This window comes from Hydra vulgaris, chromosome 13, assembly GCF_038396675.1.
Source record: "Hydra vulgaris chromosome 13, alternate assembly HydraT2T_AEP".
Lineage (NCBI taxonomy): Eukaryota > Metazoa > Cnidaria > Hydrozoa > Anthoathecata > Hydridae > Hydra > Hydra vulgaris.
In genome coordinates this window covers 37,865,185-37,887,500 of record NC_088932.1, presented here as the reverse complement: position 1 = coordinate 37,887,500, position 22,316 = coordinate 37,865,185, and the positions used below count along the sequence as shown (strand labels likewise).

Sequence of the window (22,316 nt, the reverse complement as noted above, 5' to 3'; positions counted from 1 at the left end):
TAACTAACTATTTACACAGTAAGTTACTGTAAATGGTTAGTTATGTTTTTTGGTAATAGGTAAAGCGGAGGAATAAACAGTAGTATAGTCTATACTAGAGAAGATCTTAGAAAACCCCCCAAAAAAACTATTTTGTCGCTGATAATAACATATTTTATAATATGTATTTGTAAGAATGTATACTTCAGATAAAACTGATATACTAAATATATTTATCATATAATAATTTATAGATTATTATTTAATAATGTTTTCATTTAAAATTTAAGATTGGAATATTTTGCAAAATGTGTTTAGCCTATAAAAGCCACAGTAAGAATATTGTTTTAGTAATTAGATAAAATGCATTGTGGTTTTTATAAATAGTTGTTTCTTATTTCAATCAATATTAACTTTATATTTCCTAAATTGTGGCAAATATGACATCACTGATATCATAAAAAAATATTTTTTTCACATATGTGGAAAATACATTAGTTTTTTGAGATTCAACTGATATCATTATAAATGTTTATATTTGTTTTCTAATTTTATATTAAACTTTTATATTAACATTTTTTCCCCCTATAATCAAGACTTTTAAATATTTCGGTCATAAAAACATTTTGTTTTGTGGTATTTGCAACAGATTATTGTTTTGACTGTGAAATAAAAATATTTTTTGAAATATCTAAAGTTTTATTAATTTTTAGGATTACCATTTTGTATAGTTATTTTGGTAAATATTTTTGTGTCTATTAACTTATTAAACTTTTATAAATATGTTTTTATCTTGTAGTTTCACCTTGTTTTAATTATATAATGTTTGTTTGCCAACTGTTGGTATACAAAGCAAAATAAAATGATTTTTTTTTTTCTTAAATGAAATAAAAACTAAGTTTCATTAAAATTTCAATTTTTTTTTAAGGTTTTTCCCTCAGATTTCTAGAAACATTATTAATAATAAATTAAATGTTATTATATTAAATACATATAAAAACTCCTATATTAAAAAACTTATTATTTTAAAGTTTTAACGTTCGTAAGGTCATTAAAATTAATTGTTATTTTTTTCTAGATAAAATAATGGATCTACATGAAAAAACAGGTGTTGCTGCAATACCTAAATTTCTAGATGGAATTTCAATAAACGAAAATGATCAACTTGCACTTGTTGCATCAAACCTAACGGGAAAATTGTGGGATGGTGTTGTTACTGTATTTAATAATGTCAATTTTGCACCACATATTCCACACATTGATCATGGCTCATTAAATGAAAGTGGGTGTACATCTGTTAAATGGATAGACTTAAATAATATAGTTACAAGTACAGACGATGGTACTGTTGAGGTATGGAAAGTGAATGACACTCCAAACCTTGAAGCTTCTATTATCTTTGCTGAACATAATGATGTATGTTCTTCAGTAAGTGTTTTAAACCAAACTAAACAATTAGTGAGTGGCAGCTGGGATGGTAGCATTAAGATATGGAATTTGGAAAATGAACAAGCCCTCCACACTATTATGTATCATACTGATAAAGTTTTAGATGTTGCTTGGGATACAAACAGTGTCAATGTATTTGCCTCTGCATCAGAAGATGGCACTGTTCAAATACATGACAATAGAAATGAAGGAAAGCCAGATTGCTTATGGTTTTATAATCCAATTAACCATCCAACATGTTTGACTTGGAAAAATGGCAATTGTGTCATTGCTGGTTTTAGTAACGGAGACATTAGCTTATTAGATTTGCGTTATTCTTGTTCTTCCCCATTAAAAAATTTTACAGCACATAAAAAAACAGTGAATAAACTTGTTTATGTTGACAGTTTGATTATTTCTGCATCTGACGATTTCTCTGTGAAGATGTATGATGACTTAAAGTGTGTTTATGAAAATGTTAGGCATTTGGATTATGTTAAAGGCTTAGCTTATCAAGAAAGTAGCAAATCTATATGGTCATGTGGATGGGATGGTGTTTTGTTTGAGCATAAAGTTTTATTGTAAATTTAGTTGAGTTATTTGAAAATCATTATTTTTGAATATTACAATTTTTATTTTTATTATATAGTAAGTGTTTTTCATGTATATTCTTAAGTAAGTATATATGAAAAAAATTAATAGAGTGTGATGCACAAATTTTGATATAAGGTTGGCACTTTTCCCATATATTGTTTGTAAATAGGAATAAATAATTTGTAAGTATTAAATGATCAGTAGTTTTAATAAAATGATCAGTATTTTTTTATTCAGATACCAATAAGTTTTGAGCAGTGATTTAATAAAATAAAATTTTGATCAGACTCGAATTATTAAATATTTTAATATTAAATAATAATAATATTAAATAAGTAAAACATACAGGGATTGTACATATATTAATTATTTTTTTTTCTCTGAATTTGAATAAGATATTCAGATACAATGGCAACCTATGGCCTTCTATAGTGACAGACCAAGGAAACCTACAGCTTAAAAAACTTTACAAGTTTTTTTTTTTTTTTGAGTTAATAATTTGTAAAATGCGACATAAAAAGAATGTGGTCTTTTAAAGTTTTAGCTTACGGAAAGTTAGGACCAAAAGATCTACCAGCAGTATTTTTATGTAAATTCATGTCAAATTTTGAATTCACTAGCACCACCAAGGCAGGGTGGCCACACCTAAAAAATCCTAAAATGTCTTAATATTTGAAAAACATCTTAAAAAGGCCTGATTTCTCCTAAAGTATTTTCTCAAATACTCCTAAATTCTCCTAATTTATTTGTCCTGAGAATAATGCATAAACTATTATCAGCCAATCAACAATAATGTTAATGAAATGGTTCAGACTTGGAGTTAGTGCTGTTGTATACTGAGAGAAAATAAGTTACTCAAATGTATACTTAATATTTTTGTAATATTTTAATAATTTAAAAATTTTATTCAAATAAAATTTAAGCTTTTTTTCTTCCTGATTAAGTTCTGAACATCAAAATTATTTTTACTAAAATTTTATTTTAATTAGGTTGACCTAAGATAATTTTGTATTTTCAGAATAGAAAATGTCGGTCAATTTTAGTCAAGCTAAAACAATTTGGTTTGGTGATGTTAGGTATGTTAGATCATTTCCGCATAATCTTTCTCTTAACTACTCCTTTTTGCCAAAAGTTTTTTTCTAAAAATATAATTTTGTAATATATTTGTTTGTTTTTTTTTAACTTTTTCAATCATCGCCACAATCATTATAAAATTGAGAAAGCCACCAGCTAAATGATAAATTTGTAAAATAAACTATTTTGCACTGTTTAAAAATATTTTCTTTTAAATATATTCTGAATTTTTTAAATATGACCTAGATGATTGCTGTATGTTTATAAGTTATATTTGTTGCAGATATGGATACAAATACATTTAAAATACATGTTAATAAAAAAAACGTGTATTTTGCAATGTTATATGTAATGCGTGTTTGAAGGTTACGTCTGTTGCAGATCTGAATACAAACACATTAAAAATACATGTTAATGAATGAAAATATAAACAATATATGCCTGTGAGTCGAAGAATCAAATGGATTTGCATGTTAGATATTAAGGACTCTTCATTAGACTTGGTAAAAACAAGATATTACAACTCCGAATTCATGGAAAAAGCTGCCGCTGTTGATGTTATGATAAATTTCCATAAATGAATGAGTGGTTTAGAAGAAGATAAAATGCTCCAGGTTTCCATAGACGGTCTCAATGCTAATGTCTTTTCTTTTCTAATTTGAATGCTAAGAGAAGTAAATGCGAACTCAGTCATTTAGTATCATTTAGATCATGGGGCCTTCACACGATTGACTGTTCATTCAAGAATGGTATAAATGCTTCAGGATGGAAGTTGAACAAATTACTATCTTCGTTGTATAAGATATTACATAATAACCCTTCCCATCGTGCTGATTTCAAAAAATCTTACTCAAGCCAGTCTTCAGACTATACTCTACAGTTCTGTAGCCATCGTTGGATTAAAAATAAGAAAGTAGCAAAGAGAGTGATGGAAAGCAAAGAAAGCGACGGAAACCCAAGATTTTTGTGATTATTAACTTTTGGAAAAATTTACTAAAAAGCAAGCTGCAACCTGGTAAGCCTGGGCAAAATACCAGTTATGAACACCTTTCTCCATGCTATAAAGATGTGTTAGTTCCTATAAAGTTGCAATTCTTTAAGGAAACTGCAAAATTGTTAAATTTTTTCTTGTTAGTTTTCCAAACCGACAATCCTATGAAACCTTTTCTTGTGAAAACACTTGAGAATTTCCCGAGGCTATTTTTATCAAATTTTATCAGAAAAGAAGTTTTGTCTGAAGCATCCACAACTTTTAAATTATTAAAAGTTGATATCAGTGTTGTACAAAAATCAAGTGTTGGTCACAAATATGGTTCTTGGGTTTGGACTAAAATATAAGTTGCAGCAACTGAAATCTAGAAAAAAAGTTACTGATGCACAAATATATAACTTTAAAACAGAAGTTCAACAGTTTTTAGTTACAATGTGTAAACATATGGTTGAAAAATGTGTGCTAAACTCTTTGTACATGGTGGAATCTCAAGAGATGTGTAAACTTTATATTGACAAGTTGTTGCTGAATTTAGTTGCAACTTATAAAGAAGTATCAACTTCAGCTCCTGATCATACCAAATTGCAGTATTCACAATTTTTAACTACTGTTGTAAAAGTGAACAAGGAAAAATTTATTGGGTTCAAAAAAGAAAGTGTTAGATTGGATTCTTTTTCGGTTCATTATACAGATACTTCAAGGTTCAAGGACTTGATGAAAGTTTACCAATTGTTACTAATATTGACCCATGGCAAAGCACAAATAGAGCGTGGATTTAGTATAAACGATCAACTTTTAGATAATATTATGTTAACTGATACTCTTGTTGCACAGAGAATTAAACATGACCACATGTGCAGTGAAAATATAAAATCATCCTAAACGGCTATGACAACTAAACTTATGCACATGTCAAGGATGCACAAAAACTATACTTTAGCAGTCAGTGAAGTCCCTGAAGACCTTAAAAACTGACCGTGATACTAAACTGAAAATTTTAATAAAAAGATCACCCATTGAAGGCAATATACTTCAGCTCAGATGTGATGCAGATGAGTATGCATTGCAAGCGGAAAAGCAGAAATCATTGATAGAAGTCAACCATTCTAAAATCTAATGCGCTAAAGAGGGTTGCCTCTTAAAAGCAGAATTTACTAAAAAAAATTACAGCAGCAAAAAAAGTACTTATTGACAAGAAAACTGAGATTTAGATTTAAATATTTAAGATTTTCAACCGTTTTTTTTTTCTGATTTGATTATTTGTTTTTATGACTGGATAATACGAAATATAAAGTTTAGTTTTTGAATTCGGCTGTGTATTTAAATGATTTTTAAACTTAAAAAACTAACCGGATTTTTTTTTATTATAAAGTTAAAACCATCTTTTTTTAAATATATATAGCTTTAAAGCATAAAAATTCTAATAAACGCTTAATTATTACGTTTTAGTAGTAAGGATGACCATAAAATAATTTACGACTTTCTGGCGTATTTTATCACATAAAAATTAATAAATTTAAGTATTTCGAATAAAATGTGTTTTCCTTGGCCACACATTCTATCAGTTTATAAACTTTTATCTGGTATATACATCTTCAAAGCAATGATATGACCTTTTTTATAATGTTACGGTAAAAGACTATTACAAAAAAAAAAATCAAAATTACGATGTCGTTTTTGTTTTTATAGTAACGCATGCGCATAATAAATGTCCACAAATACTTAAAATTAAACCACCGTATTTCCTATAATTTTATCGTCATATTTGATAAGTATCCTTTCTTTAATGATGATAAGTGTACTAGGAATCTGAAGAGTGAGGAGTCTCTGTTTATTACATGCTTTGTACCTTTAGAGCTCTCGTCTATAACCAATAATAAAAAGAATATTCTTTAGATAAATTCTAGCATTTTGGATAAATTCTTGCATTATCAGATGTAACTGACTCATCACAGTGCTGTTCTCTGTGTAGTGTTAGTCCTAAAGAAATAAATGATATTGACAAGATATATAGAAAATATTTTGTACACAGGTACACGCTTATGTGTATATATACATATGTATATGTATATATATAAATATACACACACACACACACACACACACACACACACACACACACTCACACACACTCACACACACATATATATATGTATATATAAACTAGTAGAAAATCACTTAACAAAAGTTTTTCGTTTAACATTGTGTTTCATCAATAAAGACTCATCAGAAATGATGATGAGTCAATAAAGACTCATCAGAAATGATGCATTTGTGATGAGTCTTTATTGATGAAACACATTGTTAAATGAAGAATTTTTGTAAAGGAATTTACACAAAATTTAATTTATTATTGCTCTGTTCTTTTAAGAACATTGAGCACTCTATTTTGTAGAATATATATATATATATATATATATATATATATATATATATATATATATATATATACACCTTTTTATATTTGATTAGTTTAAAATGCAGTTTTTTATTTATTACAGGTGTTACTAAAGTTCCACACTCAAAATGGGTTACAATATGGGATTTCAATTATACATGCATTGATACGAACATTCAAATGCTTAATCAACATTGCTTACAAATTGCTAATCAAGAAATGGCCATCAAGATTACCAGCTGACAAGCAACCAATTGAAATGCAAAAGAAAAAGTTTGCTTTTCAAGATAGGACTAATTGTCGATAGGCCTAAGGCTGGCGGCTCAGGAACATCCAATGATGGGAACACCCCAAGAGGAGCCTTTCAGAATAAACAATTGCTTTCTGAAATCACAGGACTCAATTTTGAACTTATAAAAATGTTCCATGTTGTTCTGACTTAGTATTTCATGTGGTTTTGAGCTTAATGCAGATTTATTCAGGGAATACTGTTCACATACAGCTAGGTTTTACGTGGAATGCTATCCATGGTATTATATGCCGCAGAGCATTCACAAAGTGCTAATTCATGCTCCCAGTGTTGTTGATTACATGACATTACCAATTGGACTCTTAAGTGAAGAAACTATAGAGGCCCAGAAAAAAAGATTTTAAAAAGTATTGTGAGCATTTTACACGCAAGTGTGACCATATCAAATGTAATGAAGATTTATTTAAGCGATTATTTTGTTCTAGTGATCCAGTCATTTCTTCACTAAGAAGAAATGACTGGATCACTAATAATAGTTAGTACTAAGAAGAAGGTTTTGTCAAATTTTGGTTTCTTGCTTTGATTATTATTAAAATTCAAGTTTATGCATTGTAAATTAAAATTGTCAGTATTCTATAATTAAGATAAATTTAAAAGTTACCACAGTCAAGAATTTGTATAAAATTGACTGTTATTATAAAAAGCTCGTTGCTATGCATAATAAGGTATCCATGGCAACCAAACTTAATATCATAATATAAAATGCATACCAAGTATTGGTACTCTTACCAAATTTAGTGTATATGACCTAACCAGGTTAATTTTACGCCAAATAAAAAATGACACCTTCATAAGAAGCGCAGACCCTGCTCTGGTGCTGGTGGCAAGCTTAGTATGTATAGCACACATAGTAAGTCTGCAACTACGAAAAGTAGGTCGTTGCTATGCAAAAATTAGGTATCCATAACAACCAAATAAAAAATAACACCTTAATAAGAGGCGCATACCTTACACTGGTGCTTATGCTAAATTTAGTGTATATAGCACACATAACTAATCTGCAACTTTAAAAAGTGGTTTGTTGCTATGCAAAAATTAGGTATCCATAGCAACTAAATAAAAAATAACGTCTTCATAAAAAGCTCAAACCTTATATTGATACTCATACCAAAAATAGTAAATGTAGCACTAATATTTAACTAGTTATTATGTTTGTCTCAAAATTGGCTCAAAACTGTGCATCGGCGCGAACACATAAGTATAATAGAAAATAAAATATTGCTATAAAGCTAAAAGGTTTTTAATCTAAAACTGTTTTAAAAACATATACTTTTCTTTTATTCACAGCTACCTTAATTATAGGAATATTGCTAGGTGCAGCACCAACGCAACCAAAATAAAAAAACTACTCAGTAGACAAAAACACGCTGTACGAATTATTTCAAACGTAAATAGTTTAACGCCCTCAAAAGGTTTATTTAATTAACTAAATATACTCAATGTTTATCAACTAAACATTTATCAGATAATTATTTTTATGTACAAAATTGATAATAAAATGACACTTGTAATAATTAATACACTTTTTATCAAAATAATTCATTTTTAACGTAGGTTAAAACGTAGCTTTACTTTTAAGGTAAACCTACGTTTTTTCCTTCAAGAATGCTTTTAACTCGATAAAGTTTTTCACGAAAATAATTATTTTTAAAAAAAAACAACAAAAAAACAGGTTTTTGCTGATTTCCTTTGGAATCTTTTGTTATATTTTTGTAGATTCTGTGGGTTTATTCAAAAAAACGTTCAAATAAACTTGAGGGAAGCATCTACTTTCGAGGGAAGCATCTATCACATTCGACTAACCCCCTCCCTCTCCTTGTCACAAAATTTTGCTGATGGCAGCAAAATTTTGTGACAAGGAGAGGGAGGGAGATAGTCAAATATGACCTCACAAAAAATTATTTTAGTATTACAGTTTAATTACTACGCAGGAGTGTTTTAGATTGTCCAAATTTTTTCTCACTCATTATTTTTATGCGTATTGCCGTATTTTAAATAGTTGTAAGTTCGCAAAAACTACCGTCAAGTTTTTGAAGACATTAAAGCGCAGCGATGCAAAATCATTAAACTAAGAACGTAAAAATTAAGTTTCGAATTTTAAATTCAGGGTTTAAATAAGTAAATAAGACATTTAAAAAAAATTATAATAAATAACATAATAACATGTAAGTTAATTATCTTTTATATTATTTATTTTTGTGATTCTTATGTTTTTAAACATTAGAGTTTTAGTTCCGTGCACATTTAAACAAGAATATATATAATAATTTAAATAACTAAATAAATATATAATAACTAAGTTAAATAGACTTGCTCATGCTTTTTTTAATAACATTGGATCTATTTCCGTTCTGTAGCTAGCCGAATTTAAACGCAAAAATTGAATTGTCTCAGTATCTTATTTCAAAGAAACAATAAGTGAAACCATACCTCGTCCACGTGGAATTTTGTGGGAGCAAATATCAAATATATGAAGATAATGTCGTCCCTGGGTCAAGTACTGATTCATCAACCATTAATCAGTGATATGGAATGTTAATCAGTTCAAGTTAAAACTAAACATTTACATACTGAAAACAGTTCTATGATTTTTTTTGTGAAAAAATATGATAAATAAATATTTTGAGAAAAAAACTAATTCCTTTCCAAATTTTTAAAAGAAAAATGCACTTGAAGTCTTGTAATTTAGTAAACAATTTCAAGACTTAACTTTTGGTCTTGAAAAGTCTTGTCGAGTCTTGATTTTCTTGAAATTATTTTTATGTAACAAGACCACTTTGAAAATGTATCGATATGTCTTGAAACATTTCAAGACTATAATGGAATTGTCTTGGTATTGGTATTGAAATAAATTTTTTACGAGACGCAGACCCTTAGTTATTACTATTATATTTTCATTGTAATAACATACTTATTATTTTTTTTTTAATAACTAATAACTCTTTAAATACCCTTAATAACTAATATTATAATGGTAGTTATGAGCATAAAATTATTTATAATAATAAGTTGATGATTTATTTAGGATGGTGTCACTCATACAGAAATCTGATCAAAGGAGTGACACCAATTTTTAAACATAATATAAGTAATAATAAGCAAAGACATGCATTGAAACTCATGGACCGTAAACACATAGATTAAAGCACATAGAATATACATTAAAACAAACATGTAGAAATTATAATGTGCAGTTTTTGTTAATAAAAAATAAAAAGTTAACAAAAAGTACTGATAATAGTTGTTGTAATGACGAAAAGAAAATTAAAAGAATATTTTAATTGTAAAGATAATGTCTACAAGTTAGAATAAAAAGTTTTTCAAAATTCTTTTTAATTGATATTGTTTAAGATGGAGTAAAGGTATTTTAGGATATAGCTTCTTGGACTCTTTCAAAATGTATGCAAGGCTCCTGTTTCATTCACAGACGCACTGATAAACAATAGAATTTTTACCATACTTTTGGGTTTTAAAAGATGGTACATTTAGTTTTCCATTGTGTATATTTCTAGTAGAGTAGGAATGTAATAGTCTACTTTCTGTGAACAAGTTTGTGATAGGAGATATTAAGTTTTTATTTAACGAGTCAAAAACAAAAAGAAGATTAGCATACTTTACTAGCGCTGGAAACGTTGGATTGAAAAGTTTTTTGAAGGACTTCGGTGTATCTGATTTAATTGGTTGAAAGTTTATTATTCTGATGGATTGACGCTGAGACGATAGCAACTTGTTAATGTGAAAGTTTCCAACTTGACCCCAAACTTGACAACAATATCTAAGATGAGATGAGCTAAACAAAACGAAACGTTTATGCACTGCGATAAAAAAATACAAGCATAAAAATTTGCCTTATATATGGCATAATAGAACAATTTTGCATGTTTTAATTGTTAGCTCAATCGAATCTAAATAAATGTTAAGATTAAATTAAACATTAAAAAGCTAAAAAAGACGATAAACATAAAAAAAAGTCATTTTTTAGGTTTCTTAAAAGCTTTCTAAATAAATATATATTTTTGCTGCAAACACCTTCCTTATCTTCCTATTAGTATTTGGTATTTAGAACATCACATACCCTTTGTGTAATCTCTGTATATATCTTTTAAAGATGCTGAAATTATAACTTAAATTTTCACATCCTTCCTATGCAGTCTTATATTTTAGTAGAAAACTTTGCTGAAATCAAATCAAATTGTTAATTTAAATGATTAAATAATTTGCTTTGTTGTTTCCGAGGTTGTAATATACTGCAAAGAATTGTTTGCTAACTGATTATCGGGCTCAGTTTATTTCAAATATTGGAATACTGAAATAGACACTCAGATAGTAATCACGCTTTTAGAAGATGCCATATTTTACACTGTGTGAACGTCTTATGGAATAAAAAAATTGTTTGTGATTTTTTTATTAAATGTTAACAAAATTAAATGTAAACATAAATAAAAACGAATATATTAAGTAAACATAATTATCTTGGGCGATTCTTTCGTTACGTGTGTGATTCTGGTACAAATATTTTCAAATAAAAGGGGCAATAAAAGATTATTTACAACAGATATGTAAGATATATATTGCAAATATTATAGTTGGAGATGTGTCTGATATAAAATAATATTTCTCTTAATAATATGTTTATTGCTAAAAATTTGAATTTTAAACTTTGATTAAATAATTCTGCTAATTGATTATGATCAGTTTAATGTTTTTTTTTTATATTACAGACAACATGTTAATGTTTATAAAAAATACTTTTATTTTTCAAAGTTTCAATAACTTCATAAAAATAAATGATAATCTTTAGTGTTACGTGTGTGACAAATTTTGTCACGTGTGTGATAAATTTTATTACGTGTGTAACACTGTACGAACTATTATTTATTTAATAAATTTGAAACATTTTTATTTTTTTTAACAAAAATGAAATAAAGATTAAACTGAGTAACACTTTTGTTATACAGTTATTTTAAAGTTTCAACTTACTAGGCTTTATTTTATCAGGGTACATAGTTCTTCACAAGGCACTAATCATTAAAAGCCATTTCTGAGAATTTGGAAAATATTTGGGAGCTTGCATGTCATTAATATAGTTTATTTGAAAATGAGATGATTTTAAGTCACTTGTTTTGAAAAATGACTTGCATTCATTGAAAGCATTTACATGATGAATTTTTAGTATTCCCGGTGTTTTTTGAATTCTAACCGAGGTTTTTTGTCGTCTATTTACTAATGATTTCATCATTGCTAATATAGAGAATTTTTGTAGCTGTAACTAATGGTTTGAAAACATTGAAAAAATCCATAGACGTTTATACTCACACTTTCTCATTCTTGCTCAAACATTTCATTCGAACAAGAGACTTAACTCTTCTACCAACACCATCTACAGCCCCTTTTCTATGTGAAGTTGCAAAAAATTTCCACTCAAACATTTTATTTTATTGCAAAGATAATTAGTTGAGTAATTTCATAACAAACTTATGTTTAAATTCTAATGGGCTATTGGTGAAAAGAGTTTCAGTATCATTATTACAGTTTTCAGACATAAGTATCTCATATAATTACCCAATAAAGCAGTAGACACTATCTTTGCCCTTGTCTCTAGTGTCAGAATAGATAAGATATGTTTTGCAATTATTTTTATTGAAAACAGTACCAGTAAACAATTTAACAATGTTCCTACTTCACAGTGAACTTTTTAATTCATTTAAGTATTCGCAAATATATGCCATTGCAAAATCCATCTGAAGAATTCTTTCTCCTGCAATCCCCTTCAACCCTTTTCAAATTCAGCAACTTGAACTCTTTTTATATGAACGTGTTCGTGAAATTTAGATAAAGTAAATAGTAATTCCTTTATTACTTCTCCTATGCATGCATTTTTAGATTGTAATTGAAGACACCCAATATGATCTATTTTAGCTGATGCCTGTTGCTTTAATTAATAAGCAAAAGTTCTCACTTACATTGGTCTGTGAGTGTTTCTTTAAAAAATATATATATTATTTGGCCTAAGCGTACAAAACGTAGAGAAAGGCATCTCTTTATAGGTTGGTTGAAAAATAGAGTAAACCTTTCTCAAAAACATTGGCAATAAATATTTTCTCAGCTTTTTTCTCTTTCCATTCTATCGAACCATTTTGTTGGTCATTAAATTTTGCTTTTAAATCCTTTGCTGTGCTGTTCATTTTTGCAACTTTCATTTTTAACAGATTCTTAATCCTTTTAATTTTTATTGAACAATATTCTTTGTCAGCTTGTCGTTTTCCTTTAAAGTTTTTAAATCTCTCAGCTCAAGACATTTTTATTTTTATTATATATTAACCTAAACTTAAAACAGGAAACTTTTAAAATATACAAAGACCTTAAAATCAGTAATTAATAGAATTATTTAATTCATCTTTTTAAGCTAATTCAAACTAAAGTAACTTTCAAATACTACTATGGTTGTTTTCTTGTTGAATTTATTAAAGAATTTGAGGAAAATATTTTAAAAAAGTAATTTATATTAATATATTCATGTTAAAAGTATTTATATTCAAAAAAAAATTTTATATATAGTTTTTATGATTTAGTTCCAATCCTTATCTATTATTTATTTTCTGATTTTTTAAATTTAATGATCTTATCTGTGTAATGTCACATACATATCATTAATTTTAAAACCACTTTACGTGTGTGACCGAACTTTTTACAATTTTTTTTAGTTATTTTACCACAATATCATAACAATTTTTTTTTCATTTTTTTTCTTCAATAATATTTGCTTAAACTAAAAACATTTTTCAAAAAGCATTCTAGTTTGCTCACAAATTAAACTTTTCATTGTTTTTCAAAAATCACAAAAATGGTAGAGTAAAACCGGGTCAAACCGCACACTTATCAATAAAAATTAAATAATATTTTTCTTTTTTTTTTATTAGATTTGTAATAAAAAACTGTATATGGTAATATAAATATATGTTATAAAAAAAAAATTATCGAAAATAATAAATGTAAAGAAAAAATAGTTGTGCGGTTTTAAGGCGACATTCTGATAAAACCGCACACTTGAGAAAACATAGAAATTTTTAAATTTTAACTTTTTTTTAATTCTTTTTTTAACACAACTTATATTTAGGAAATTATATTAAAGTTTTTACATTTTTTGCAACACAAAAATTTTGTTTCAACTACATATTTCTTTGGTAAACATGTTTCTTTGCACAACCGTTGCCGACACATCGAATTTTCGCATTGCAACATTTCTGTGTGTAATTGTACTCTACACTTTTTACATTTTGCAACTTTTAATTGTTTGGCTGCTAGTACTTGTTTTTCATTATTGTTTTGCTGAGGTTGCTCAGCATTGTTATGCTCAGGCATTTTAGTACTTGGAATAGAGAGTCTACGCTTTGCGTTAAGTTTAGCAACTTTCACGGCTTCCTTTATTGCTTTTTCTTCATCTTTTTGTTTGAGGAACTCGATCACATTTTCCAAGTCTTGACATGCTGCACTGCTTCGATTTCTTAACATGCGATTGATTTCTGGCCTAAAAAATCTGCTTTAACTCTTTCTCGATACTGATTTTGCAACGCTCAACACATGCTTGATACCTATCAAAACTTAAAGCTGGTCTAGTTGAGAAAGATGGTCATCGGTGTGCAGTTAGAGTAGGTGCTGCGGCGGCTGTTGAAGATGATGAAGCTGTGTCTGAGCAAGATAGTGTATGTGCTGCAGAGGTTGCTAAAGTTGATGAAAGAAGATTAAACATTTGTGTGATTGATTATGCCGTATGAATTATGTTGTTTTTATTAAGTGGAAATAACCCAGTGTACTGGAAACCAGCGATTGTATGCAAGCGTGTAAAACATTTACCACTCTCGTACAGCAGTTTGAGCAACGGTGGAAAATTTTGTTTATTTAAATTCTTACATTTTGAGTCTTTGTAATACTTTGTTAGAATTTTGTTTCATGCTTGTTTGACATGACAATAGACATCTCTATCCAATGGTTGTAGAATATGTGAAAAATGCTCTGGTAGACAAATCAAGATTATATCGTGTTTTTTGCACAGCAATACCGCTTCCAAAGCTATGTGAGATGTATGTTAATCTAATGCTAAAATATAAATACCACTATTTTGCTCAGTTTAGGGTATAAATTGTTATAAATTTTATAAATCAGCCATTCAATAAACGTATCGTGCTCCATCCAACCTGATTTTGAAATTGAATATTTGGTGCCAACTGACCACCTCTTGCCCAGTCAGAACGAAAGTTTCTTTTGGCTTTGTATATCACAAAGGGTGGTGCAAAATGCCCATCAGCGTTGCAGCAATTGTTTACAGTATAATGAGTTTTTTCATTGTTGCCAGTAAGTTTAAATGCACGTCTTATCCCTTTTCGAAACACTGCGGTTGCTTTGCCTTGATCACCCGAAAAACCTGTTTCATTACAATTCCAAATATGCGACCCAGAAGGTATACCAGTCTGTTGATGTTGCTTGGCGACGCATTCAAAATAACGATCAACTATTTCTGGCGTACAAGAAACGGTTCTTTTAGATGTTAAGGTATCCGCTTTTCTTGTTGAAATTTCTTTTGGTTATTTCTTCATAAAAGCATAAAACCAGTCTTTACCAAGTTTGCCATTTTTTAATATGTGCAATTGATCTTCGTGCCTAAGGTAGCCACATGCAAATTCTAGGATTGCATTTCGGGTTTAACCATAAGCCCAGTCACCAAGTAATTGGAACGTACGCACCATGAATCTTTCTGTTTCATTTGAGATGTACCGTTGTTGTACCTGAGCCATGGAAACCTTTGTTGTTGTTATTTTTGCGATCTTTGAGCCTTGAGACTGGAACGCCATGTTTGAATGCACCTTTTCTCAGTGATGTTTTTTGTTTTGTTTCATATCAGTTAACGCGGCTAATATATATCGTCTTCCTTGTATGCTTTTGTTTTTTTAGTTGACATGTTAAAGTGAGTGATGATTATATTGAGAAATAATATAATAATTAGTTTTTAATGAGTAAGAGATGATTATATTAACAAGTAACATTATAGTTCATTTTTAATAAAACCGGAATCAACACAAAGTTAATTAGATGAAGATAGGCGCTTAGTCACTTTCGAAAAACTAAACTAAATAATTAATTGAGTGTGCGATTTTATCAGAAAAAACAGTTTTTTTACTTTTTTGATTTTTGTATAGCTTTTTGTTCTAGCTGCATAAAAATTATACTATCAGAATTAAAATTAAATTCCCAACAAGATAGTGCTAAAATAATTTTTGTATCAGTTTCGGTTCAAGAGCTATTTTGTTCGCAATGCTATTTTGTTTGCAACACACACTTGGTAATATATATTTATTTTTAATCGCTTAAATAGATATAAAAACTCACAAACATTTGGTTTTATTTCTCTTATATATCTATATTATTTGAAATATAATATTTTTTAGTATCGTTTTGAAATACAGCTGAAGAGTAATTCCATGTCAAAACAACCAGGCCATGTAACCCTATGTCTTTGGATTTTTTTTATATTTTTACCATAGTTAGTACATTATAAAATAAGATAAATCCCAAAATTTCAAGGTCTAACTCCCAACGGTTCGTGAGTAATGGTTGTTTTAATTTTGGCTACTATTATTGTTTTGGTCATTTTCCGCCATTTTTAAATTTACATTTCTCTTTATAAAACCATGCCTTTAAACGTTTGAATTCTAAAAATAAGTGACTTAGTTAATCTCAAGATGAGGAATTTAAATATATAAATAAAAAACTCATTTTATAATTAAAAAGTATCTAAATATCAATTATAAATGTTAAAATAATGGACACCTGCCACTGTAAAATTTTTAGGTGTGCGGTAAATTTTTTTAGCCTAAAATTTCAAATTAGGTCATTGTATGTTTGAAGAACATTGTGTGAAAAAATCATTTATGCCAAATACATAGTTCTGTAAATATTTTACTTTTGTACTAAAAATGTATATATAATTGCAGGGGCGGACCACGATTTTTTGGTGTTTGAGTTAAATAACTTCCAGCTAAGTTCTATACTCCAAACCTTTGAATTTGTTCATACTTATGTCATTTAAGGATGTTTGCAAAAAATTGCGCTACGAAGAGCCTGGGAACAAAAATACCCTAAAAAGTAGAAATCATCCGCCCAAACGTGAAGGGAATTAATTTTTCCAAACAGAAAAATTACTTACTTAAATAAGACTAAAACTTGTACATATTTTTAAAATTTTGTGAAAAAATCATTTGGTATTAAGAAGGTATAACCATGTAAAGTTTACAACCCCCTCAAAACGAGGGGGGTTATTTAATTAGGTATGATTTCTAAACAAATCATTATTTTCAATGAAATTTTTTTACCTTAAAGAAATTTCTACCTAGTTTAGGATATTAGAATTCATATTTCAAAAAATTTATTTCCCCCACGTTTTAGTTTTCTAATTTTTAGGGTATTTTTGTTCCCAAGTTCTTTGCGGCGCAAATTTTTGCAAAACATCTTTAAATGACATAAGTATGAACATTCAAAGGTTTGGAATATAGAACTTACCTGGAAGTTATTTAACTCAAACACTAAAAAATCGTGGATCCGCTCCTGAATTAAACGTGCAATTTTCATTTCTTTTCCTAAGAGTAATTCCATTTCAAAACAACCAGGCCATACAACCCTAAAATCTCTGATTTTTTTTTCAATTTTCGCCAAAGTACTTTAGGAAAAAATGTTAATTCCTACCTAAATCTAAATCTAAGTGGTTCTCAAGTTATGAAAGTTTTTTTAATGTATTTTTTGTTTCCTTTTTGTTCTTTGGTTCCTTTTCTTTTCCAATTATCAGTTTAATTACTGAAAAAATAAGTTTAATTGCTGAATTTAGACATATTCATCTAATTTAAATGTTGCAATTAGTTCTACATAAATAATGTAATTAATACTTGTGCATTTTTAAATTTGCAATTATAACATTTTTTAATTCATTATCAAAATGATTTCATGTGATATTGGTAAAGTTTTGAAGTCAGAATGCCATAAAACCTCATATTCTAGAAATAAAGAGATTTTTTTACTACATGACCTAGACACTGATACTCGTCAAAACATTTTATGTAGATCTGAGTTGCGTGCTTGTGAAGAACTATTCAGCATTTGTAATCACCATTTTCACTACTTTGGAAAAAGATTTGAAAAGAAAAATGGCAATTTTTGTAATGTTTATAAAGTGCATAAAAAAAAAATGAAAGGTAATTTGATTTAAAATATTTTTTATGTAATTATATCAAAGAAATCCTTCTTTAATTCTCAAATTGTATTACTTTTCTGAAGGATGTGGAGGACAGTATAAAAATTTTCAAAATCTATGCCATCACTTAGAAGATTTTTTAGCTGAATGGATATTTTTTGCAACCAGTCATGGCAAATATTCTTGTGATGCAATAGGTGATACAGTAAAACGAACAACAGCAAAAAAACGTCCAAAGAAAAATCAAATACTAACAATCGATGCAACGTTTGAATTTTGCATTCAAAAAACGCTCACAATAAAGTTCTTTAAAATTGATAAAGGAACTATGGTTAATGTTAGAGCTACATAAAACAAACGATTTGAGAAAGGAAAAACAATACCAGGAAGTCGAGGATTTCACCATTGCATACCAGTTTCGAAAGCATCTATATTATTTAAAAAAACTAGTAACAATATAAATCCAAAATCTATTAATATAACTAAAAAATCAAACTACCAAAATTTAAGTTTAATAAATTTTGAGCTAATGCAGAAATACAAATATTACGCATGTACATATAACTCGTTTTGGTGAATTGCAGTAGTTGAAGAAAAAGATGAAGAATTATAATGATATAAAAATAAAGTTTATGCATCCACACGGTCCATCTGAACAGTTTCTCTGGCCGAAAAGGAATAATTTTTGTTGGATACCAATCACCAATGTAATAACTTTAATAAGTGCACCAACAATAATATCAGACAAATATGAACTTTCAAAAAAAGATTTTAACAAAATTAATAAGTATATATTTGTAAATCAATAATTTTTAATGGATATATTATAAAAGATTGTATATCAATTCAAGTATGCATCATTTTTATTTATTTTAAATACTACGATAAGCGAAATATGCTATATTTGCTTTTTTTGTAACATTTTTCATGTAATTTTTAAACTATGTATTTGGCAGAAATGATTTTTTCACACAATGTTCTTCAAACATACAATGACCTAATTTGAAATTTTAGGCTCTAAAAATTTACTGCACACCTAAAAATTTTACTGGGGCAGGTGTCCACTATTTTAATATTTATAATTGATATTTAGGTACTTTTTAATTATAAAATGAGTTTTTTATTTATATATTCAAATTCCTCACCTAGAAATTAACTAAGTCACTTATTTTTAGAACTCAAATGTTTATAGACTTGGTTTTATAAGGAGAAATGTAAATTTAAAAATGGCGGAAAATGACCAAAACAATAATAGTAGCCAAAATTAAAACAACCATTACTCACAAACCGTTGGGAGTTAGACCTTGAAATTTTGGGATTTATCTTATTTTATAATGTACTAACTATGGTAAAAATATAGAAAAAATCTAAGGACATAGGGTTGCATTTAAAAAAAAAATTGGTTGTTTTGACGTGGAATTACTCTGAATGTCTATTTCAGTATTCCGAATGTTATTAGAACAAACTGAAAAAGGCAAAGTTAGCAAATAATTCTTTATGAGATAGCATAAACTGCCAAAAATAAACTGACGCATAATTAAATAATTTAGTGAATAGAATGTAATAAATTTTTTAGTAAAAGTTAAAGTTGCGTGAAATGTTTTAGGTTAACCAAGATGGCGGCCGTTTTAAAAACAGGCTTTAAAAAGTCACGTGACACTGTCTCCTGTTTATTAGCCTCCTTGGTTGCAACACATACTTTGTTTCACTCCCAGTCAAAATTAAGTAGCTACGCTCCGAAATGTTTGACATTCATACAAAAATCTATGAACATGAGAGACAAAACCAAAAAAACTCGGGTTATTTTTTTAGCGAAAATTTGATTTTTTCCAATTAAATAATTCAGAAAATTAGTTTAGCTACAACTGTCAAAATTTGATCAAAAATTTGTCTATTATTTTGCATAAAAAAATAAATATTTATATATGTGCGTAGAAAATAATAATAAATGTAGTCCAAGTTGACTGTAGCAATTGCTTCACTTGCTACACCCTAGATCCGCTCCGGGAGTTCTACTTCCTATTTTTAAATTTATAGTGATTGATTTCAAACGGAAGATAGTTCTATGATTAATAGATTTTCTATGCTCTTTGCATGCTTCAAAAAATTTTGCCTCATATGATAAGTAAATTTAGTATGTGATATATATATATATATATATATATATATATATATATATATATATATATATATATATATATATATATATATATATATATATATACATATATATATATATATATATATATATATATATATATATATATATATATATATATATATATATATATATATATATATATATATTGAATAAAATATAGATTGGATAAAACATTAACTTTAAATGAGACCCTTCTTTACATTATTTGCATATGTATTAGAAATAGAAAACTTGTAAGTTGTAATTTATGCAAATTTATTTAACGGCTATATCTATTAGAAGAACAGCAGGGAACAATCATAAAAGCTAAAGTATTTTTATAGCAAATAACTTTTTGACGTGAAACTCATTTGTAGTATTTAATATATGTTACAAACAGGAACTTGGGAAAGTTTGGCAAGGTAAAACTTTTGTAACCTGGCAAAATAAAAGTTTATCATATAGTTTTTTAAACGCCTGTGAAAATCGCGTGTTTTACGGAGCTGTCCTTAAGTAATCGATCTGTCACTATAGTTAGCCATGTGGCGACCCCAAAAAAAACTTTTCAAAATTACTTGCAAAAACTCATTTTTGATTGGGTAAACAAAACCTCAAAACTTTGTCAGATGTGGGATTTGAACCCACGCCCACATTCGTGGACCAGAATGCTCCTATCCATAGGAAGGGATTATCCTTGAGTCTGGCGCCTTAGACCGCTCGGCCAACCTGACATGTCGTAATTGGTAGTTAATTTTTATTAGATTCCTTTAAATTTTAAAATATTTATGCAAGAGTCTTAAAATGTAAATATTATATATATATATATATATATATATATATATATATATATATATATATATATATATATATATATATATAATATATATAATATATATATATATATATATATATATATATATATATATATATATATATATATATATATATATATATATATATGTATATATATATATATATATATATATATATATATATATATATATATATATATATATATATATATATATATATATATATATATATATGAAAATATAAGAATATGAAAAAATATGAAAATATAAGAATATCTATAAAAGTAAATTTCAAAAACATGCGTTTTGAAATTTACTTTTATAGATATTCTTGCGTAAGTACTTTAAAATTTCAAGATATTTCATAAAAACTAACTGCCATAAACATAAATTTGTTGCGGACGTGTTCATGAACGGACGTGTTTTGGCAGCGAAAAATTTAACGAAAAGTTATATAGTATCTTTTAAGTTTTTAGTATTAGTTTAGTTATTTATATTTTATGGGTATATACTATGAACATACCATATAAATTTGTTACTTAATTTGGTATTATCTTGTCACCATAATTGAATTTAAAATACGAATATGGCACCACGTTCAGTCGGTGAGATATTTTCCAATTTGATATGTGATTTAAATACGTTTGAAGATAACTATCTGAAAGACTTAGATGAAATATGCTCTCACCCGAAGGATTTAATTGTTCAAAGTTTGAAAACAGTTTCAGATAGCTTGATTCGAAATCTTCGCGAACGCCTATTTACTGAAATCTTGGATATATTTGGCACAGAACAATTCTGTGATATAAATATAACGTTAGACTCCGAAAACCCAGCTGAAAAGAATCTTCGCAAAAGATATAAAATATCACTATGTTTGGAGGATATTTATTTATTTTCGATCACAATATGCGAAAAGCAACTTCATAAAGATATAGTTAAGGCCGTAATCTCGACCAAAAATGTTGAAAATATTAGTGACAAGTTTTTAATCTCGTCAGTTAAAGAATTAATTACTATGACAAACTCGATTTTAAAAGAAAACAAAGAAATAAAATTGGAGCTAAGTCTGATGCGAGAAAAATTAACTCATCAAAGTAAACTTATTAAAAACCTTCAAGTATCAAACGAAAATACCCAAAACGTAAAATATGATTATTATGCACAATGTGAAGATAAACATTTTAACTACGACACGCAAAATGAAAATAAAAATTCTGAAGTCACCGCAAATTCTACGAAAGATAGCTTTTAGCAATCTTGCGGCAAACCAACAATCAAATCTATTGTTTCAAATTCGATTAATTGTGATTCCTTATATCCAAATAATATTGAAATTAAAAATACACAA

General features: G+C 27.7%; 1 protein-coding gene and 1 non-coding gene across 2 annotated transcripts in view; one reads left to right on the top strand and one right to left on the bottom strand.

Annotated features, from left to right (window-relative positions):
- LOC136090215 (methylosome protein WDR77-like) overlaps positions 1 to 2,036 on the top strand; it is a 2,309-nt gene extending 273 nt beyond the window's left edge. Inside the window, exon 2 of the mRNA XM_065816407.1 lies at positions 1,058 to 2,036. Coding sequence (XP_065672479.1) covers positions 1,066 to 1,992 — 927 coding nt within the window. The 5' untranslated portion in view covers positions 1,058 to 1,065 and the 3' untranslated portion in view covers positions 1,993 to 2,036. The remainder of the gene's footprint in view (positions 1 to 1,057) is intronic.
- Positions 2,037 to 20,773: 18,737 nt separating this feature from the next.
- trnal-caa (transfer RNA leucine (anticodon CAA)) lies at positions 20,774 to 20,884 on the bottom strand. The gene is made up of 2 exons: positions 20,847 to 20,884; positions 20,774 to 20,819 (listed from the first exon to the last, which is right to left on the bottom strand). It is a non-coding gene; the product is annotated as a tRNA-Leu (tRNA).
- Positions 20,885 to 22,316: the final 1,432 nt, after the last annotated feature.